Source organism: Salvelinus sp. IW2-2015, linkage group LG4q.1:29 (genome assembly GCF_002910315.2).
Source record: "Salvelinus sp. IW2-2015 linkage group LG4q.1:29, ASM291031v2, whole genome shotgun sequence".
Classification (NCBI taxonomy): domain Eukaryota; kingdom Metazoa; phylum Chordata; class Actinopteri; order Salmoniformes; family Salmonidae; genus Salvelinus; species Salvelinus sp. IW2-2015.
Genome location: NC_036842.1, coordinates 23,717,240 through 23,738,206, shown reverse-complemented (window position 1 = coordinate 23,738,206; position 20,967 = coordinate 23,717,240). Strand labels below are relative to the sequence as shown.

The following is a 20,967-nucleotide window of genomic DNA, read 5'->3' as shown; positions in this document are numbered from 1 at the left end:
ACTCTGGCTATTTTTCTGGGGCAACCTTAAGATGGTTTACTTGTAACTTTTGCACCATACAATTAAATATTTTTTATTTTCTGTAACAACAATAAATGAATATGCTATTGTGTATATTTTCTGTAACAATAAATGAATATGCTATTGTGTATATAAATGCTCAACCACTTTCCCTGTTTCCCACAGTTGCGTGGGGAGGTGGTTTATTGCTGAAATGTATGTGAAATGAGCTGGTCCTAGAGAAGACCACCTTCACATTTTTAAAAGGTGTCGGTTTCCCCTTGTATAGTGCACTACTTTTGACCAGACCCTATGAGCCCTGGTCAGATGTAATGACCTGAAAAGGGTGCTATTTGGGATGCAGAAAGTCTGAGGAGCTGCCAAAGTGAACCACGTGTGTGGTTTCACTTCCTGACCCAGGCTTCCAGGTCATGGTAAACCTTCTGAGCAGGCAGGCTGTGATACTGGGGGCAGATGCTACACAGTCTCTCCCTCCAGTCTGTATACACTTTCACCTGATAGCTATGCCGCCACGCAAAGTACCCAGCATATCTCGCCTTGTCCAGTTGCAGCTGGCGGAGATAGTTCCCCAGCTCCTTGGTGGATGGAAAGTCCTCAACGTGGATGAAGGAGTTTGGCGGAGCCACGGCTATGTAGTCATCTGGCGGTGGACCCAGAACCACAGGCACTGCCCCTGCCTGGTAAGCGTTCCGCCAGAGCTTCTCAGTGATGTAATCCTTGGAGATTGAGTTCTCGAAGGACAGGTAGAAGTAGCAGCTTGAGATGGTGGGCAGCAGGTCGCTGGAGGCCAAAACCCTCCCTCTCAAGCGACCATACACCTCCACTGGGATGCTTCTTTTCAGGCTCTTGTACACCAAGCTCCTTCTGTGCTGAGGCTCATAGTGACTAACAACCCAGCAGGCCAGAATGGACTTATTTTTGGGAATGATGTCTTCTGTGCTGCTATCATTACCAGTATCACAGTCCTTCGGCAGCAGCTTACCATAGGGCATGGTGATATCAGCATCGTGGCGGTAGGACATGGTCCAGTTGAACACGTTATTGAAGGGCTTCAGGTATCTGCTGTTGTCAGGGGACTCCAGAGAGAGCCAGACCCACTTCTGGTGCCTCGGCCGGTGGAGGTGGAGGGGCAGCCGCTCCTGGCCGTTCATCAGCTCTCTGTGGTGGAAGACCACCAGGTCAGCACTGTGGTAGAGAGAGCGCTGGTCCACCAGGCGGCAGTCAGGGATACGGTACCGGTTCCAGCACACGTCTCCCTCCAAATTGTAGGAGGGGCCAAAGGGCCAGTGCCACAGCAGGATGGTGATGTTGTGGCTTCTGTCAGAGTTTGGACCCCATCCACCCTCACTCCCCTGTCCCACCAGAAAGAACAGTAGAGGGGCCAGGCAGATGATGAGGAGGAAGAGCCTGAGGCAAAATGAGGTGGAGTCCATGGTAGAGCTGGACCCTTGTTTGTCATCAGGGTTCTGTCACTGCAGGGAAATGAGCAGAGAAAACAGGATTGAGTTTCCGTTAACCTTGACTCAGGGGTAAACAAAAATCTGAGACATTCAAATTGTTACATTTCGTATTAATTTGTGGATGTCCATCATCCAATTTGTATGATAGGCTATGTTACAATTCGTACAATTACAAATGTGTAATACGTATGTTACGAATTACAATTTGTTTTGACTAATGTTAGCTAGGTTAGGGTTTAAAATTAAGGTTAGGAGTTAGGGGAAGGGTTAACTAACATGCAAGTAGCTCAAATGTAAGTAGTTGCTAAAGTTGTCCTTGGGATTAGAACGCACAACATTTGGGTTGCCAGATGTTCACATCATACACCCTACCAACCACCCTCCTTTTGTCTTATGTAATCATACCAAACGTAACATATACTGATTTGAGTGTCCAGGATTATCGTTTACTATGTTACTTCTAGGCTATGAGACCAGCCTGTGTCTGTACCCAGTAGCCCATTGACCTTATCACTTATTTTATTGGAACACCTTCCATCCATCCCATGGTATTATCAGACATCCAGGGAGCGATTGATTTTAAAGTTAGAAATGGCTGAATGATAATAGCTACGGTATGTATCTCCTTGTAGCAGTTTGATGTACATACTTGTTTGTCACCATCTCAATGTACATTTTGGGAGTAGTTTGGTCAAAGATAAGACTGATCAGTTGGAGATTGAATTTGTTTGCTACTGCTAAACATGGTTTGTCATTCTTATTTTGGTTGTGTTGCGTGTTACATTTGACTTCCTGTATTGTGGTTGTCTTTCCTTCCCAACTCTGTGCTTGTCTCCATGTCACCAAATACAATGTTTTACAGAAAACAAATGAACAGACTTACAGCATGCTTATAGGGAAGGGCACTCAACATGCTCGTTACTGGCACAAATGACTGATTGGCTGGAAGAAATTGATAAGATTGTGGGAGCTGTTTTGTTAGACTTCTTTTGTGCTATGGATTAATATCCTCTGCCTTATCATGGATGGGCAGTTACCTATCCAACAGAACACAGAGGGTTTTCTTTCAAGCAAATTATTTTGTTGAGTATGATGTACTGCAGGGCAGCCGATTTGGACCATTATTTTATTACTAATAACCTTCCACTGCAACAGTAAAATAAATAACTGACACCTTTAACATAGAGCTCCAGTCAGTTTTAGAATGGGTAACTAGCAATAGGCTGGTGCTAAATATCTAAAAAATGAAAAGAATCTCTAGGGACAAGTCACTCGCTGTAACTGTAACTGCCATGCACTCCAGGTAACTCAAGCTAGCAATAAAATAACACCTTACGGCACGACGGAGACTGTGAAGAGAGACATTTTTATGCATTTTGTATTGTATTAGTATTATGTGCTGTGATACGTGCCTGTGTTCATAATGGCTGCTCAGTGAAACGACCTGTCCTGACTTGTCATAAACGCTTGCTAAAAAACTTTAATGTGCAAGCCTTCCTTCATGACCTGACCTCTCTAATTGGTATAGAATCAGCTTGATCCCCTCTGTCGAAGACGCTTGGACCTTCTTTTTTTATATTTTCAGTGTTATCAAATCAAATGTTATTAGTCACATACACGTGTTTAACAGATTGTGGTTGTAGCGAAATGCTTATGTTTCTAGCTCTGACAGTGCAGTAATATCTTACAATTTCACAACATATACCCAATACACACAAATCTCAGTAAAGGAATGTAATTAAGAATATATAAATATATGGACGAGCAACGTCAGAGCAGCATAGATTAAGATACAGTAGATAGTATAGAATACAGTATATACATATGAGATGAGTAATGCAAGATTAAAGTAAACATTATTAAAGTAACTAATGTTCCGTTTATTATTATCGTTAACAAATACACACCTGTAAAGAAAATGAGAATTTAAAACACGTTCAGCCCCTGGTTCGACTGTGATCTGGCAGTTACTCCACCTCAATAATTCCATTTGGCAAATCGCTCGGCATACGCATACTCAGACTGACTGGCTCTCATTCAGGCAAATTATAAATAATTGCACTCAGGCAATCCGGAAGGCCAAAGTTAGATACTTTAAGGAGCAGTTCTCTCTCTGTGGGTCTAACTCCAAGAAGTTCTGGAAAACGGTTAAAGACCTGGAGAATAAACCCTCCTCCTCACAGCTGCCCATGTCCCTTAAAGTTGACGATGTGGTTGTTACTGACAAGGAGCACATGGCTGAGCTCTTTAATCACCACTTCATTAAGTCAGGATTCCTAGTTGACTCAGCCATGCCTCCTTGCCCGTCCAACATTTCCTCATCTTCCACCCCTTCTAATGCGACTATCCCCGATGCTCCTCCCACTTCCCCCTACAAAGTTTTTCCTGCAGGCGGTCACTCAGTCCGAGGTGCTAAAGGAGCTCCTTAAACTTGATCCCCAAAAACCATCTGGTTCAGATGGTTTAGACCATTTCTTCTTTAAGGTTGCTGCCCCTATCATCGCCAAGCCTATCTCTGACCTTTTTAACCATTTTCTTCTCTCTGGGCAGATTCCCATTGCTTGGAAGGCAGCCACGGTGGGTCCTTTATTTAAAGGTGGAGATCAAGCTGATCCTAACTGTTATAGGCCAATTTTTCTATTTTGACCTGTTTATCAAAAGTGTTGGAAAAACTTGTCAATAATCAACTGACTGGTGTGGTGGAATATTGACTCAGAAATATAACCCTCTTACTAGAACTTGTGATTTCAAAATAGACTTTATTACAAATGTAACAAAGGCGAGCCCCTCCATGGAAAATACTAAATTCTCATATTACAGAGTCCTGCCTTTATAGTATTCTGTCTTTGCATAACGTATAGAGTCCCCTCCCTCTATATGAAAATAGCTTCCCTTGACCTTTCTCCACCATTATCTTTGCATCTCAGTTCTTGCTTGTTATATCCTGCCTGTTTGGCCCTGTCCGGGGGTATCATCGGATGGGGCCACAGTGTCTCCTGACCCCTCCTGTCTCAGCTTCCAGTATTTATGCTGCAGTAGTTTGTGTTGGGGGGCTAGTGTCAGTTTGTTATATCTGGAGTATTTCTCCTGTCTTATCTGGTGTCCTGTGTGAATTTAAGTATGCTCTCTAATTCTAATTCTCTCTTTGTCTCGGAAGAGGAACTGAGCCATAGAACCATGCCTCAGGACTACCTGGCAGGATGACTCCTTGCTGTCCCCAGTCCACCTGGCCGTGCTGCTGCTCCAGTTTCAACTGTTCTGCCTGCGGCTATGGAACCCTGGCCTGTTCACCGGACGTGCTACCTGTCCCAGACCTGCTGTATTCAACTCTCTAGAGACATCAGGAGCGGTAGAGATACTCTCAATGATCGGTTATGAAAAGCCAACTGACATTTACTCCTGAGGTGCTGACTTGTTGCACCCTCGACAACTACTGTGATTATTATTATTTGACCATGCTGGTCATTTATGAACATTTTAACATCTTGGCCATGTTCTGTTATAATCTCACCCGGCACAGCCAGAAGAGGACTTGCCACCCCTCAGCTGGTTCTCTCTAGGTTTCGGCCTTTCTAGGGAGTTTTTCCTAGCCACCGTGCTACACCTGCATTGCTTGCTGTTTGGGGTTTTAGGCTGGGTTTCTGTACAGATCTTTGATCTATCAGCTGATGTAAGAAGGGCTATATAAATACATTTGATTTGTTAACGCCCACATCTGACAGCTGTATAGGTTATAATGGTAGCGGGGCCCTGGTCCTGTATGTTCCATTCTTTATATAGCCATTCTGTCTTAGCTCTTCAAAGTGGACAATCTAAATATACTGCCTGCTAATAATGGAGTCATGCACTAGATGACATCATTTCTGCATCCGGCCAATGTAATTATTGGCTTGATGTTGTTTTCTCAGCATAGCAACTGCACCTAGTTACATTGAATCATCTCCCACACTGGCTTTCTTGATGTCTATAGTATTCTCTCTGGTATGCAATCTGGTTTCCGCTCAGGTTATGGATGTGTCACTGCAACCTTAAAGGTCAAAAATTATGTCACATTGCCCTTGATTCTAAGCAATGTTGTGCTGCTATTTTTTTTGACTTGGCCAAAGCTTTTGATACGGAAGACAATTCCATTCTTGTGGGCCGGCTAAGGAATATTGGTGTCTCTGAGGGGAATTTGGCCTTGTTTGCTAACCACCTATCTCAAAGAGTGCAGTGTATAAAGTCAGAACATCAGCTCTGCAGATTTTGCTGTGAGGAGGCAGAGTCATTAGATCATTTATTTTGGTACTGTCCACATGTAGCTTGTTTTTGGTCACAGGTCCAGGAACAGCGGATGAACTGCAACATTTACTAGAACTAACGCTGCAGATAGCAATACTGCGTGATCTGGAAATTCAGTTAATCAATCATTATTTTAGCATAAATGCTTCTTAATTTACAATCTGTAGAAGCCATGAGAATAAAAGGTTCAGTACTTTTGTGAAGCATCACAGCACAGTTGAAAAATATATGGCAATTAGAAATAAAAAATAGACAGTGTTAAGAGATAGATGGGAGGGGTTGAATGGAGCTGAAGGGTGGGACTAATAACAAGATACCAATGTAAAAACATACGGGGTTTGAAAAATGTATATAGGTTCAGAAATTTTGTGAAATAGCACAGTTACAAATAGAAACTAAACTGGATGGACAAAAGAAATAAAGGAAGTACTAAAAACAAACTTGTGTCTGTAAAATGTGTATAATATGTATAAACTGAAGGTAGAAGCCTAAGTGTTATTGTTTATTAGTTTACTCCAATTGGGGAGGGGTGGTAGGGTTTGCGGGAATAATAAATGTATATTCTAAAGAAAGTATGTATACAGTGGGGCAAAAAAGTATTTACTCAGCCACCAATTGTGCAAGTTCTCCACTTAAAAAGATGAGAGAGGCCTGTAATTTTCATCATAGGTACACTTCAACTATGACAGACAAAATTAAGAAAAAAATCCAGAAAATCACATTGTAGGATTTTTAATGAATTTATTTGCAAATTATGGTGGAAAATAAGTATTTGGTCACCTACAATCAAGCAAGATTTCTGGCTCTCACAGACCTGTAACTTCTTCTTTAAGAGGCTCCTCTGTCCTCACTCGTTACCTGTATTAATGGCACTGTTTGAACTTGTTATCAGTATAAAAGACACCTGTCCACAACCTCAAACAGTCACACTCCAAACTCCACTATGGCCAAGACCAAAGAGCTGTCAAAGGACACCAGAAACAAAATTGTAGACCTGCACACGGCTGGGAAGACTGAATCTGCAATAGGTAAGCAGCTTGGTTTGAGAAATCAACTGTGGGAGAAATTATTAGGAAATGGAAGACATACAAGACCACTGATAATCTCCCTCGATCTGGGGCTCCACGCAAGATCTCACCCCGTGGGGTCAAAATGATCACAAGAACGGTGAGCAAAAATCCCAGAACCACACGGGGGGACCTAGTGAATGACCTGCAGAGAGCTGGGACCAAAGTAACAAAGCCTACCATCAGTAACACTACGCCGCAGGGACTCAAATCCTGCAGTGCCAGACGTGTCCCTGCTTAAGCCAGTACATGTCCAGGCCCGTCTGAAGTTTTCTAGAGAGCATTTGAATGATCCAGAAGAAGATTGGGAGAATGTCATATGGTCAGATGAAACCAAATATAACTTTTTGGTAAAAACTCAACTCGTCGTGTTTGGAGGACAAAGAATGCTGAGTTGCATCCAAAGAACACATACCTACTGTGAAGCATGGGGGTGGAAACATCATGCTTTGGGGCTGTTTTTCTGCAAAGGGACCAGGATGACTGATCCGTGTAAAGGAAGAATGAATGGGGCCATGTATCGTGAGATTTTGAGTGAAAACCTCCTTCCATCAGCAAGGGCATTGAAGATGAAACGTGGCTGGGTCTTTCAGCATGACAATGATCCCAAACACACCGCCCGGGCAACGAAGGAGTGGCTTCGTAGAAGCATTTCAAGGTTCTGGAGTGGCCTAGCCAGTCTCCAGATCTCTACCCCATAGAAAATCTTTGGAGGGAGTTGAAAGTCCGTGTTGCCCAGCAACAGCCCCAAAACATCACTGCTCTAGAGGAGATCTGCATGGAGGAATGGGCCAAAATACCAGCAACAGTGTGTGAAAACCTTGTGAAGACTTACAGAAAACGTTTGACCTCTGTCATTGCCAACAAGGGTATATAACAAAGTATTGAGATAAACTTTTGTTATTGACCAAATACTTATTTTCCACCATAATTTGAAAATAAATTCATAAAAAATCCTACAATGTGATTTTCTGGATTTTTTTTTCTCATTTTGTCTGTCATAGTTTAAGTGTACCTATGATGAAAATTACAGGCCTCTCATCTTTTTAAGTGGGAGAACTTGCACAATTGGTGGCTGACTAAATACTTTTTTGCCCCACTGTATGACTACGATTATGCCTTTGGCTACTGGACAATTAAAGATGGTGTGATTTTGACTAGGCTACTAGCAAGGTAAGACATGCCTCATAATATATAGTAAGTTTATGTTTTCCAAATTCATACTGCCTTCAGCTCACTGCAAAGTGGCGTGTGATGCGCTGATGAACCCTGCCTTCCATTGCCTATACATTTGCAATTCGGGGAGTTCCTGCATGTCGGCATTCCTGCATCTTCAGGAACGCCTCCCCTTGAGCATCCCATTGGTTCCTACTTGAACGCCCCCCCTCGTGCAAGACATCTGCATGTTTGTGTGACACTTTTGAATGTGGGTCAAAAGGAACAAAAAAAAGTATTATCTGAGTTTTTTTGCTCCTGGTAGACAGTGTCCTTCGCTCCCGCATGCCGAACACCTGCACTGAGCATCGTTAAGAGAACTGCGCGAAAACAGTGCCCGACAGGCGACGACCAAGGACACTGTCTAGCGGTCATCCCTGCCTCCCGCTAGCACAGCAGGCAAGCTAGTTAGCACATGGTGTCGCCCCCCTCCTCCTGCCTGCTGTGCTAATGGGAGGTGGGTGACCGGGAGACACTGTACTTCGCCCCCACCTATTGGGCACGTTTTTTTCTGGTATATGGGGGTCTGGGGCAACACCGTGTGCTACTGCAACTAGCTACCTTGATAGTCAGTGGCAAGAGGCTGGTGCGACACCATGTGCTAACTAGCTAGCTAGTTAGCGACACCGTGTCCTAGCTTGCTCGTTAGATAGCACATGGTGTCGGCCTCGCCTTCCGCTTACTGGAGAAAATTGGACCGACAGGCGGGGGCGAAGGACACCGTCTACCGGTGTTACTAGTTAGCTAGCTAGCACACAGTGTTGCCTACACCTCCCGTGTACTGGAGAAAACCGTGCCCGACAGCTTGCTTTTAGGAGGCCTGCATGGTTCTGTTTGCTTATAAATTGATCTGTGGATACGGTAGATCGAAATGGCTTGCATTGATTGATAGCCCTGGTTCCCACGGACAAAGTAGTATTTTTTCTGGGCCTGTCTGACGTAGGATCTGAAATCTGAAAGTACTTGAAGCTGGGCACTAAAAATCATTACATCGTAGTGCAGCATGAGGGAGTGGTTTCAACACGGTAGCACATTCAGAGATCGATTTATAGCCATTCATTTAAAATATTTAATAGATTTTAAACAAAAAACACTTTCTGTTTGTCAGAGTATTTTCAGATGTTGTTATCAACAAATAAACAGTTTCACGTTTGGATTCAGCCTTGTGTCAGGTGAACTGTTGACTAATAATTTCCCCTTAATCTTGAAACTGTTCCCTTTCAATTGTTGCTATACCATGGTTATCTAATTCATATTTCTTCTGTAAGAAACATTTCAATTTAGCCCTATCAATAAAGGCCAATTCTCACAAGTGTAAATGATTAATTGAGTTTTTAGATCGTTGCACAGTAGATTAGAGTGACAAGAAGTAACACATGCAACCTCTCTGACAAGCAGTCTGTGTAGTTCTGACCACAAGACTCAGATACAAGCAGTCTGTGTAGTTCCGACCACAGGTCTCAGATACGAGCAGTCTGAGTAACTGAAAGTAGCAGGAACAGAAAGACACATTCACTCTTGAGATTAGGAGAATCTTAACTTGATTAACTGGAATCTAACCAATTTACAATACAGAGTAAAATAAATAATAAAACAAAACTCACTCCCTCTCCAACATGCCATGGACAGCACAATAATTCTGTCCCTCTCTATCCACTAACCTGGGAAGTGGGCTGTGGGTCAGTGGATGTGAAGTCCCAGTCTTGTCTGCTCCTGTTGATGCGGACCCTGCTCGAAGTGTCCACAGAAGGCAGAGGTGAAAAGGGTTGTGATGCTCTGTGTTGATGATGGAAAGATAACTTTAACGGGATGTACGTACTCAGTGTGCACAGCAGCACTAAGCTCTCTCTCTCGCTCTCTTTTTTCTTCTGTCCCTCCCTGCTTATTTTTCTCAGTCAAATGTTGTGTTTCTCAGTTTAGCAAGATGCACAAACCAAATGTGATACAATAAAAAAAACAGTAGAAAAACTATTACTAAGCAGGAGGGGATTGTTGGGACCATCATTAGTGGATGGAAGGCCTCCATTGAGATGTTAGTGAACAGAGATAAAAACTATGAGATAGTGCAAGTTAGTGTAAAAAAACTATTTGACGTGTTAGTCAGAGGGCTGTTAGGACACAGTATCACTACCATCTACAGTGTTGGTGGTAATAAATTGTGTGTTTACAGTGGTTAACATTGAGCTAGTGTTTACCATGCTCTGCTGTGGCCATATTGGTGATGAAGACAAATAGGTTTGTAGAGATTGTATTTCGTCGTACATAATGATTACCCCAACACGGTGGTGGGAAAAGTACCCCATTGTCATACTTGAGTAAAAGTAAATACATTCATAGAAAATTACTCAATTAAAAGTGAAAGTCACCCAGTAAAATATGATTTGAGTAAAAGTCTAAAAGTACTCCGTTTGAAATATACTTAAGTATCAAAAGTAAATGTAATTGCTAAAATATACTTAAGTATCAGAAGTAAAAGTATACATTATTTAACATTTCTTATATTAAGCAAGCCAGATTGGAACCATTTTCTTGTTTTTTAATTTTACGTATAGCCAGGGGCTATCTCCAACACTAAGACATCATTAAAAAAATTATGCATTTGTGTTTAGTGAGTCCTCCAGATCAGAGGCAGTAGGGATGACCAGGGATGTTCTCTTGATAAGTGCATGAATTGGACCATTTTCCTGTAATGCTAAGCATTCAAAATGTAACGAGTACTTTTGGGTGTCAGGGAAAATGTATGGAGTAAAAAGTACAATATTTCCTTTAGGAAGTAAAAGTAAAAGTTGTCAAAAATATAAATAGTAAAGTAAAATACACATACCCCAAAAAACTACTTAAGTAAAAATATTTTAAAATACTACTTAAGTACTTTACACAACTGACCTAACACATACCTTATCAGTAGGGAAGATTGTTTTCAGATACAGTAGCTTTTTTGGTTATGTCAGAGGACTTTTCAAAAGTTGCACATGTAAAAGTTTTAGCCAGTCTTTCTAGAGTCAATTTGTAAAAATGGCTAGCTGGAGCTCAGCACAGCTGTTTCCATTTGAACATGTTTTTATGAAGGAATTTTAATCTGAATGACTTGTGATCTTACTTGTTGTGGTTATGTTGATGCACTCACAGCGTTCTAGAAAACACACTGAAAACTTGGTCCCCAGCTTAACTTTGCATTCTCATCAGCTGAAGACGATAACCACTCTGAGCTAGAGTGGCCCCTAAAGGGACTTTGGGGAAAGTCACACATTTTTTTTACACAAATTGTATGATAAAATAGGTTTATCAGATTATCAGAAGGGAAGAGATCAAGTTCTGTACTGTTCAGAAAGGACCAATGTCAGAGAGAGGAAACTGACCATCCATCTCTCCCTGATTTCCCAATACAATAGTGTCTTCCAACAGAACTAAAGCCGCAGAGTGTAATGCTGCACTTCTCTAAACTCTTATAAGAAACCAGGAAACCAAGAGGGGCCCAGGCATACACTTCTTGCCAAGTAACTTCTTGCCAAGAAACAGTGTGTTGGAAAGCACCTATTGTTTACCTTGACTCATTCTATTACAAAAGCAAACATCCATTTAGAGAATGAATAGTTTAGAAAGCTTGAGAGATCAGGTCACTTGTTAAAGCTGTGACATTAGTTGAAAACGTGATTCCAGAGCAAGGGCCCATCAACTATAGAGAGAATAAAAATACAGTCCAAGAGTATCTAACAGACCCAAATTCAAATCATCTATACACAAACCGGACTGATAAATTGTACCTTAATTGCACATATTTCAAATAACACCACATAGTTGTATTTGCAACTGAAAGGACTGTAGATTACACTTAAAAATAGATCGTTTTGCAAATGTGTTTTCAATATGTATAAAAGGGCCCAGACAGACAGTCATTGTTGCAAACCTTCCAATGCTCCCAGGAGTACTGTAGTCCCATCCCTCTGATTGCTGTCTGGGTCTCTTGTCTGCTTATTGGTCACTGCCTGTCACTGATGGCTGGTGTTGGGGAGATATGGTCCTTCACACAGTCCATCCACCTTCACCCATGACGGTGGATGGATATGAGCAGGTGCCTGGCAATCTCTCCCAGATTCCCCCATCTCTCTCCAGTGGATATAAAGTCTTTATCTTCTGAACAACCTGATAATTGCGGCACTGTTCACAGCCCTAGATGGACTATTTTTCCTTTGGCAACTTTAACTTTTTCTTTATCTAGCTGAATAACCAAGACTCCCTTGGTAAACATTAACACTTAGATAGAATGCCCACTGCCCACTGAGCAGATTCAGAGGCACTTGACCCTTCTATGTGGTATTATTTGAGTTATGCTTAAAGGTACAATGTATCAGTCCACTTTGAGTATACATACTGTAACGACCCGGTATTGTGTTCTGTGTTTGTGGGTGTGTTATGGTTCTCATGGCTACTAGCAGGGGTTAAATATGTCAGGACAGATGGAAAGGTTGGGGGGGTATGATGGGTAATCCCGCGGGATTTGGAAATGCATAAATAGGGATTACTGTATCATCTTTCTTTCTTTTCTGTTCGGGGCCTTGATCTGTTCCTATGAGAGTGACCCTTAACTCGACAGGGTAACATTGTGTACGTTCGGCATTTAGCGGCGTGGGCTGTGGCCGGAACAATAGCCCAGTTTAGGAATAAACCTGTGTTCTGACCTGCACACCTAGAGTCCGTCTCTTTTCCCTTTATGACCCAGCCGGGTCATTACAATACGTTAAAGAATGTGGGCAAGTTGTAGGCTACTCTTGAACTGTATTCTCATTCACTGGCCTCTCTCTACTTGATGGGCCCTTGCTCTGAAATCACGTTTTAAACCAACGTGGGAGACGAAGAGAGCCACACTGACATTACATTGTATTGGGAAAATGGAGGCCTGTGGGAGAGTGAGAATAGGTGGAGTGATCTGACTTTACTGGTCTGACTGGTAGGTCTGGTGGGGGTGTATGCTAAATGTCAGAGACATGACGGGTGTGGTGAGAGACAGAAACTGATAGAGGAGAGTTAGAGCCACTAAAGAGGGAGAGAGAGAGGAATAAAGGAGTGGTTAAAAAAACAATGTTGTTGCTCCCATCAAGGAGCTGACCATCTTTTTTTATAACAGCAGTCGGACCTTTTGGATCCATAGCTTCTTCTGACCTTCAGTGACCTATGGTGATTTAGCCGTATGTGTGTGGATCAGGATACACACATGAGGACAGGCTGACATTGACAGCTCTCACTCCTCTGAGAACCAACAGTAACTAGTTTCTAGGCTCTAAGGGTCTGAGCGAGATGGCTGAAGGCTCCAAGATTGAACTCTTCATCAAGGTAAGAGTCAGAAACCTAACTATCCTCCAATGGAGCCTGTATTAGGCCTACTGTATTTAAATTTTAAACTTTAGTCCTGTTTTAGAACAACAGGTTGTACATTTTAGTTCCAGAGACAGCTTACAGCAAGGAAGGAATAAATATTTGTTCATACAAATGTAGGATCTTAAATTGAGCCAGTTTGCTACAGCAGGAAAATAATCCTGAAGCAACAGGAAATGGGAATTATGATGTGGATTATAATTAATGGACATTTTTGTAGGGTTGATTTTAAAAAATTGTATGGGAAATAAAGTCCAAAATTTCAAAGTGGAAATTGCAAACGTCAGAAGGCTTTTAAAACCTCAAATACACTACACATTTTCAATGTCCTGCATTGCAGGAAAGTTCTCCTGCAACAGCGTGATTCTTACATCTGTAAATAAACCTAATAGAAAAGCAGAAACTTTATTATATGTGAGTCCAGGTGTATTTGTAAATCACATGGCTAGTTGCTATAACTACAAGAAAATTAGCATGTGGTAAGCTCCCATTAGTACACCATACATGTTCCAGGGAATTCAGCTACACTACCGGTCAAAAGTTTTAGAACACTCATTCAAGGGATTTTCTTAATTTTTTACTATTTTTCTACATTGTAGTGTAACCATCTCACCAGGCTCGAATTTGACTCTCTATTAACTTACGTAGAATATCTCAACAGCATGGGATGTCAGGTGAGAAGGACATCTCCAATAAGAATCCCTATTGTAAACTATCTAGGGTGATGACAACTAGGGTATTAACTTCAGATGGATTGATTATAGATTTTTGTCATTGTATAAGGATATGCTTTCCCATGCATTAAATTAAATTGAAACAGTAAATGACTCCACCAAGGCATCATACACAAGGTTCAAGATGTGTATTATTACATTTTCAAAGCACCACATCAAAAGAAATACAAATAATAAACCCCAATGAGTCGTGCACAACCCATGTCCAAATTATTTAAAGCTTGCTTAACCTGTTGGCGCGCGTTGGAGCTAAAAAAAAATTACGACACACATAAAGTCCAGAAGCACCCCACCGTTGTGGTTACTCACTACACGTAGATATTCCCTCAGTGAAGTATGGCAGTTCCTTGCAGGTTTCCTCACAAGATCCACAGCAAGCATGGCTATCAATGCAGACAGTACTCTTTAGCAGTAACCGATATCCCATGGGAACATGACCTCAATAACCTTTCCCAAGCAATTCTCTCTCGGTGTCACACGATGCTAGCCTGTTTGGGATAGGGGGCAGCATTTTCACGTTTGGATAAAAAGCGTGCCCAGAGTAAACTGCCTGTTACTCAGTCCCAGTTGCTAATATATGCATATTATTAGTAGATTTGGATAGAAAACACTCTGAAGTTTCTAAAACTGTTTAAATGATGTCTGTGAGTATAACAGAACTCATATGGCAGGCGAAAACCTGAGAAAAATCCAACCAGGAAATCTGAGGTTTGTAGTTTTTCAACTCTTGGCCTATCGAATACACAGTGTCTATGGGGTCATATTGCACTTCCCAAGGCTTCCACTAGATGTCAACAGTCTTTAGAACCCTGTTTGATGCTTCTACTGTGAAGTGGGGGTGAATGAGAGGGGATTGAGTAAGTTCTCTCCCAGAGTGCCATGAGCTGACCATGCGCGTTCACGTGAGAGTTAGCTTGAGTTCCATTGCATTTCTGAAGACAAAGAATTCTCCAGTTGGAACATTATTGAAGATTTATGTTAAAAACATCCTAAAGATTGATTCTATACTTCGTTTGACATATTTCTACGGACTGTAACGGAACTTTTTGACTTTTCGTCTGCACCTAGTGCTGGCGCGTCATGAATTTTGATTACTGTGCTAAACGCGCAAACGAAAAGGAGGTATTTGGACATAAAGATGAACTTTATCGAACAAATCAAATATTTATTGTGGAACTGGGATTCCTGGGAGTGCATTCTGATGAAGATCATCAAAGGTAAGTGAATATTTATAATGCTATTTCTGACTTCTGTTTACTCCAACATGGCGGTGTTGTTTGGCTTGATTTGTTGTCTGAGTGCCGCACTCAGATTATTGCATGGTTTGCTTTTTCCGTAAAGTTTTTTGGAAATCTGACACAGCAGTTGCATTAAGGAGAAGTAAATCTTTAATTCTGTGAATAACACTTGTATCTTTTATCAATGTTTATTATGAGTATTTCTGTAAATTGATGTGGCTCTGTGCAAATTCACGGGATRTTTTGGAGGCAAAGMCAAATGTAAACTGAGGTTTTTGGATATAAATATAAACTTGATCGAACAAAACATACATGTATTGTGTAACATGTTGTCCCGGGAGTGTCATCTGATGAAGAATATCAAAGGTTAATGATTCATTTTATCTCTATTTCTGCTTTTTGGGACCCGTCTCTTTGGTTGGAAAATCGCTGTATGCTTTCTGTGACTAGTTGCTGACCTAACATAATGATATGTTCTGCTTTCGCCAAAAAGCCTTTTAGAAATCGGACACTGTGGTTGGATTAACGAGAATTTTATCTTTAAAATTATGTAAAAAAAAGAAAAAAGAAATTGAATTATGAGATTTCTGTTGATTGAATTTGGCGCCCTGCAATTTCACCGGCTGTTGGCGAGGGGTTCCGCTAGCAGGCTAGGCTAGGCTAGGCTAACCTCAAGGCTGTCAAATACCCAAATACGATGAGACGGTAGCTTCAGTCTTTACTAAGTCTTTCTTAACAAAATTATAACAACTCTCTTATAAAATAAAAACAATATTTCCCTTCAAAACTCGGTAGGTATCAATTTTGTTTTATTTTTATCGTCTCCTTTTATAATTTTTCTTCACCAACAGTCATAATGTAACGTCCATCCTTTTTTCAACGTCTCTCTCCCTCTCTTTTTTCCCCCAGGCCTCCCGTTAACCAGGTCAACTCTCCCATTGACCACAGTTTAACAAGCGACCTTATTGGTCAAAACTTAAACTTAAAAGTAAACCAACCTATTCAATTATACATTAAAGAAATATTTCTTCAAAAGAAATGCATTAACAACATTACAATTTGGGAGAAATTCAATCACCTTTTAAATCTAATACCAATTAATTATAACAAATAAACTCAATACTTGGTTCTAACAAGGGTATTACAGTAGAATAATAGTGAAGACATCAACACTATAAAATAACACATGTGGAATCATGTAGCAACCAAAAAAGTGTTAAACAAATCAAAATATATTTTATATTTGAGATTCTTCAAATAGCCACCCTTTGCCTTGATGACAGCTTTGTACACTCTTGGCATTCTCTCAACCAGCTTCATGAGGAATGCTTTTCCAACAGTCTTGGAAAAATATGCTGAGCACTTGTTGGCTGCTTTTCCATGCAGTCCGACTCATCCCAAACCATCTCAATTGGGTTGAGGTCGGGGGATTGTGGAGGCCAGGTCATTTAATGCAGCACTCCATCACTCTCTTTCTATGTAAAATAGCCCTTACACAGCCTGGAGGTGTGTTTGGTCATTGTCCTGTTGAAAAACAAATGATAGTCCCACTAAGCCAAAACCAGATGGGATGGCGTATCGCTGCAGAATGCTGTGGTAGCCATGCTGGTTAAGTGTGCCTTGAATTCTAAATAAATCACAGACAGTGTCACCAGCAAGCACCCCCACACCATAATACCTCCTCCTCCATGCTTTACAGTGAGAACCACACATGCAGAGATCATCCATTCACCCACACCGCGTCTCACAAAGACACAGCGGTAGAAGCCCAAAATCTCCAATTTGGACTCCAGACCAAAGGACAAATTTCCACCTGTCTAAGGTTCATTGCTCGTGTTTCTTGGCCCAAGCAAGTCTCTTCTTATTATTGGTGTCCTTTAGTAGTAGGTTCTTTGCAGCAATTCGACCATGAAGGCCTGATTCACACAGTTTCCTCTGAACAGTTGATGTTGAAATGTGTCTGTTACTTGAAGTCTGTGAGGCATTTATTTGGGCTGCAATTTCGGAGGCTGGTAACTCTAATGAACTTATCCTCTGCAGCAGAGGTAACTCTGGGCCTTCCATTCTTGTGGCGGTCCTCATGAGAACCAGTTTCATCATAGCACTTGATGGTTTTTGCGACTGCACTTGAAGAAACTTGAAGTTTCAAAGTTCATGAAATTTTCTGCATTGACTAACCTTCATTTCTTAAAGTAATGATGGACTGTTGTTTCTCTTTGCTTATTTGAGCTGTTCTTACCCTAATATAGACTTGGTCTTATACCAAATAGGGCTATCTTCTGTATACCACCCCTACTTTGTCACAACACAACTGATTGGCTCAAACGCATTAAGAAGGAAAGATATTCCACAAACTAACTTTTAAGAAGGCACATCTGTTAATTGAAATGCATTCCAGGTGACTACCTCATGAAGCTGGTTGAGAGAATGCCAAGAGTGTGCAAAGGTGTTATCATGGCAAGGGTGGCTATGTGAAGAATCTCAAATGTGAAATATATTTTGATTTGTTTAACACTTGTTTGGTTACTACATGATTCCATATGTGTTATTTCATAGTCTTGATGACTTCCCTATTATTCTACAAGGTAGAAAATATTTTTTTTAAATACGAAAAACCCTTGAATGAGTAGGTGTTCTAAAACCTTTGACCGGTAGTGTATATTGTGGAAAATAAAAACAGTGATTTCAAAAAGTTGTTTTTCGATGGAGCAATGTAACCTCTTAGTAAAAGCTTGTGTTTACATTATATCCTGTACAGTTACTGAGTATCGGTGTGTTTCTGTGAGAATCCAGGTCAGTTGAACAGAAACTGAAAAGAGGCGTCTCCAGTTTGGAGGCTTTATCCCCTGCTGCTGAAAACGCCTTCGCTTCCTCACATTCCAATGACTCAGTTATGTTGATTCTCAAAGGTTACATCATAGGATGTACAGGTGTTGTAAGAAGTGCTATATAAATAAAAATGTAAACTTTACATTACTGTATCCTTATTGCAGTGTAACTACGTAAGTTAGTAAAGTGTAGAAAGTACTATAACAATTAATCGTCTTTCTTACACTGTACTTACATTATGAAACAATTGAAAAAAACGAATTACTGACTGATTGAAGAGACCACATTTTTATTCTGTCCATTTTCCTTCTCTATCGCACACCCCTCCAACCTCCACCCATCCACCCGATAGGCCAGTGATGATGGGGAGAGTGTGGGGAACTGTCCCTTCTGTCAGCGACTCTTTATGATCCTCTGGCTGAAGGGGGCCAACTTCACCCTCACCACAGTAGACATGAAAAGGTATATATGTGGCTTTCACTCTCACGCACATACACTCTCCACAATGATGCACTTAATGCAACAGTTCAATCCGTCCAAGCCAGGCATGAATCGAAGAGCTTGTCCATACATGTCCAGGTAACAACTACTTATGAACTGCTAACACTGATAGAATAACTAGAGGATTGTGTGTGATAGATGAAGTGTGCAATTAAATGCTTTTCTCCCCCATGTGTTTTATCTGGTCCCCTTTCTGTCAGGGCTCCAGAAGTGCTGAAGGACCTTGCCCCAGGCTCTCAGCCCCCGTTCCTCATCTTCGGCGGAGAGGTGCGCACCGACACCAACAAGATCGAGGAGTTCCTAGAGGAGGCACTGGCTCCGCCACAGTGAGTGTGTGATGAACATAACAGCTAAATTCATGCACGCACGCACGCAAGACACACACACACACACACACACACACACACACACACACACACACACACACACACACACACACACACACACACACACACACCAAAAGAGACAAGTCATTAATAAATAAATGTTTATTACAGGGCAATTAACATCTTTGCAGTCAAATGTATCCTCCACTGGCTCAACTAACTCAGAAGGCTGAGAGCTAATGGCATTACCTTTCCAGGTACCCCAAGCTCTGCTGTCGCTACAAGGAGTCCAACGGTGCTGGAGATGACATCTTCCACAAGTTCTCTGCATACATCAAGAACCCTAACCCTGGACTCAACGATAGTAAGAGCCCCTCCTTGTTTTGAAATTGATGGATGAGTCATTGAAACAGTAGTTCTGTTTTTTTATGAGGCGTTGCTGCTTTTCAGTGCTTGAGAAGAAGTTTCTGAAGAGCCTGATGAAGTTGGATCAGTACCTGCTGACGCCACTCCTACACGAGCTGGACCAAAACCCAGACGTCCCCAAGTCATCACGGCACTATCTGGATGGGAACTCCCTCAGTCTGGCTGACTGCAACCTGCTGCCCAAGCTCAACATAGTCAAGGTTATCAGATCAAGCATTCCAGGAAGTCCTAGATTACATCGCCTAGTGTCATCTATTGTACTTTCCTCTATTCTGCTCCTCTTTGTTGGAACCATCTCAATCTCTATCAATAAGGGCAAAGGTCTATTCCTTTTACAGTATTTATAGGTGCACTCAGATGTGTAGCTATGGTTTAAGCAATGGGAACATTGGGCTTTTTATTAGTTTGTATGACTGCAAGTACCACTAGCACCACTGTGCTACTAGTAAACAGATGAAAATGTTGTTCAGTGTGGTTCAGTGTGTGTCATGTTGACTCCCTTTCCCCCTCTCTTGCTCACCACAGGTGGTGTGTAGGAAGTACCGTGACTTTGAGATCCCTGTGGCTCTGCCCGGTCTGACCCGCTACCTGACCAAGGCCTACCAGCAGGACGAGTTCCGCTATACCTGCCCCAAGGATTCTGAGATCCTACTGGCCTACCACTCGGTGGCCAAATACCTCAACAAGTAGATCAGGAGAGAAGGAGGGGGAGAGAGGAGGGCAATGAGAGATAGAGAGGGAGGGGGCAGACAGAGTAAAAGGAGTTGAAGAAGGTATGTTTAGACAAGAGAAGAAATATAAAAGGGGAAAGAGGGCTATGAAGCCATGATTTATGATTTATGTGTAGAGGAGCAGAAAAATAAGCCTGCTGCCTGTGCCTCAGAATGAGGCATGTCTGTCTTCTGTCAGTAACACATTTGTGTATAACGCTGTGTGTACAGGGTGAAGGTCTGCTCATATATGTACTATTACAATGTGTGTGCAATACAATTATGTGCTGCCTGTTTAGTTTCTGTAGATATTTGCGTTCCTTGAATTATACTCAACTGTTAAAACATACATTTTAATAATCTTTCAATGTAATTTATGCTCACTTTAAAAATCTAGCAATGTGCACACTTTGTATGGCAATTGTAAGGATCTGGATGTTCTATCCCTGAGAGACAAAGAGAAAGCATTATGTCAAATGCCAAGTAAACAAAAGATAATTGTGGTACTATTGTATGTGGATTGATAGGTTTTTCATTAATGAAATGTGCTATATTGAAATTACTATCATAGCAATGCCCAGATAAATATTAGTCTGAGTAGGCCTAAACCTAATAATTGGTTTATCTAAAAGTGTTTGGCTGTATTTGGGGAGTTTCTCCTCTCTGTCAGGTTGAATTGGGAGCATCACTGCACAGCTATTTTCAGGATTCTCCAGAGATATTAGATCAAGTCCGGGCTCTGGCTGGGCCACTCAAGGACATTCAGAGACCTGTCCCGAAAGCCAC

The 20,967-nt window shown here is 41.5% G+C and overlaps 2 protein-coding genes across 2 annotated transcripts; one reads left to right on the top strand and one right to left on the bottom strand.

Annotated features, from left to right (window-relative positions):
- Positions 1-53: 53 nt before the first annotated feature.
- LOC111961696 (alpha-(1,3)-fucosyltransferase 7) lies at positions 54-9,830 on the bottom strand. The gene is made up of 2 exons (XM_023984156.2): positions 9,706-9,830; positions 54-1,493 (listed from the first exon to the last, which is right to left on the bottom strand). The coding sequence occupies exon 2, from the start codon at positions 1,452-1,454 to the stop codon at positions 405-407; it is 1,050 nt and encodes a 349-aa protein (XP_023839924.1). The 5' UTR covers positions 1,455-1,493; positions 9,706-9,830; the 3' UTR covers positions 54-404.
- Positions 9,831-13,253: 3,423 nt separating this feature from the next.
- On the top strand, positions 13,254-20,695 carry LOC111961694 (chloride intracellular channel protein 4-like). The gene is made up of 6 exons (XM_023984153.2): positions 13,254-13,375; positions 18,571-18,680; positions 18,920-19,045; positions 19,303-19,409; positions 19,496-19,671; positions 19,997-20,695. Exons 1-6 carry the CDS (start codon positions 13,340-13,342, stop codon positions 20,159-20,161), a joined length of 720 nt encoding a protein of 239 aa, XP_023839921.1. The 5' UTR covers positions 13,254-13,339; the 3' UTR covers positions 20,162-20,695.
- Positions 20,696-20,967: the final 272 nt, after the last annotated feature.

Bases quoted from the DNA above. Each gene is read 5' to 3' on its own strand.
- LOC111961696 (XM_023984156.2), bottom strand. From the start codon at position 1,454: ATGGACTCCACCTCATTTTGCCTCAGGCTCTTCCTCCTCATCATCTGC.
- LOC111961694 (XM_023984153.2), top strand. From the start codon at position 13,340: ATGGCTGAAGGCTCCAAGATTGAACTCTTCATCAAG. The intron at 19,410-19,495 runs GTAAGAGCCCCT...GCTGCTTTTCAG, and splicing joins TAACCCTGGACTCAACGATA to TGCTTGAGAAGAAGTTTCTG. The intron at 19,672-19,996 runs GTTATCAGATCA...TGCTCACCACAG, and splicing joins CCAAGCTCAACATAGTCAAG to GTGGTGTGTAGGAAGTACCG.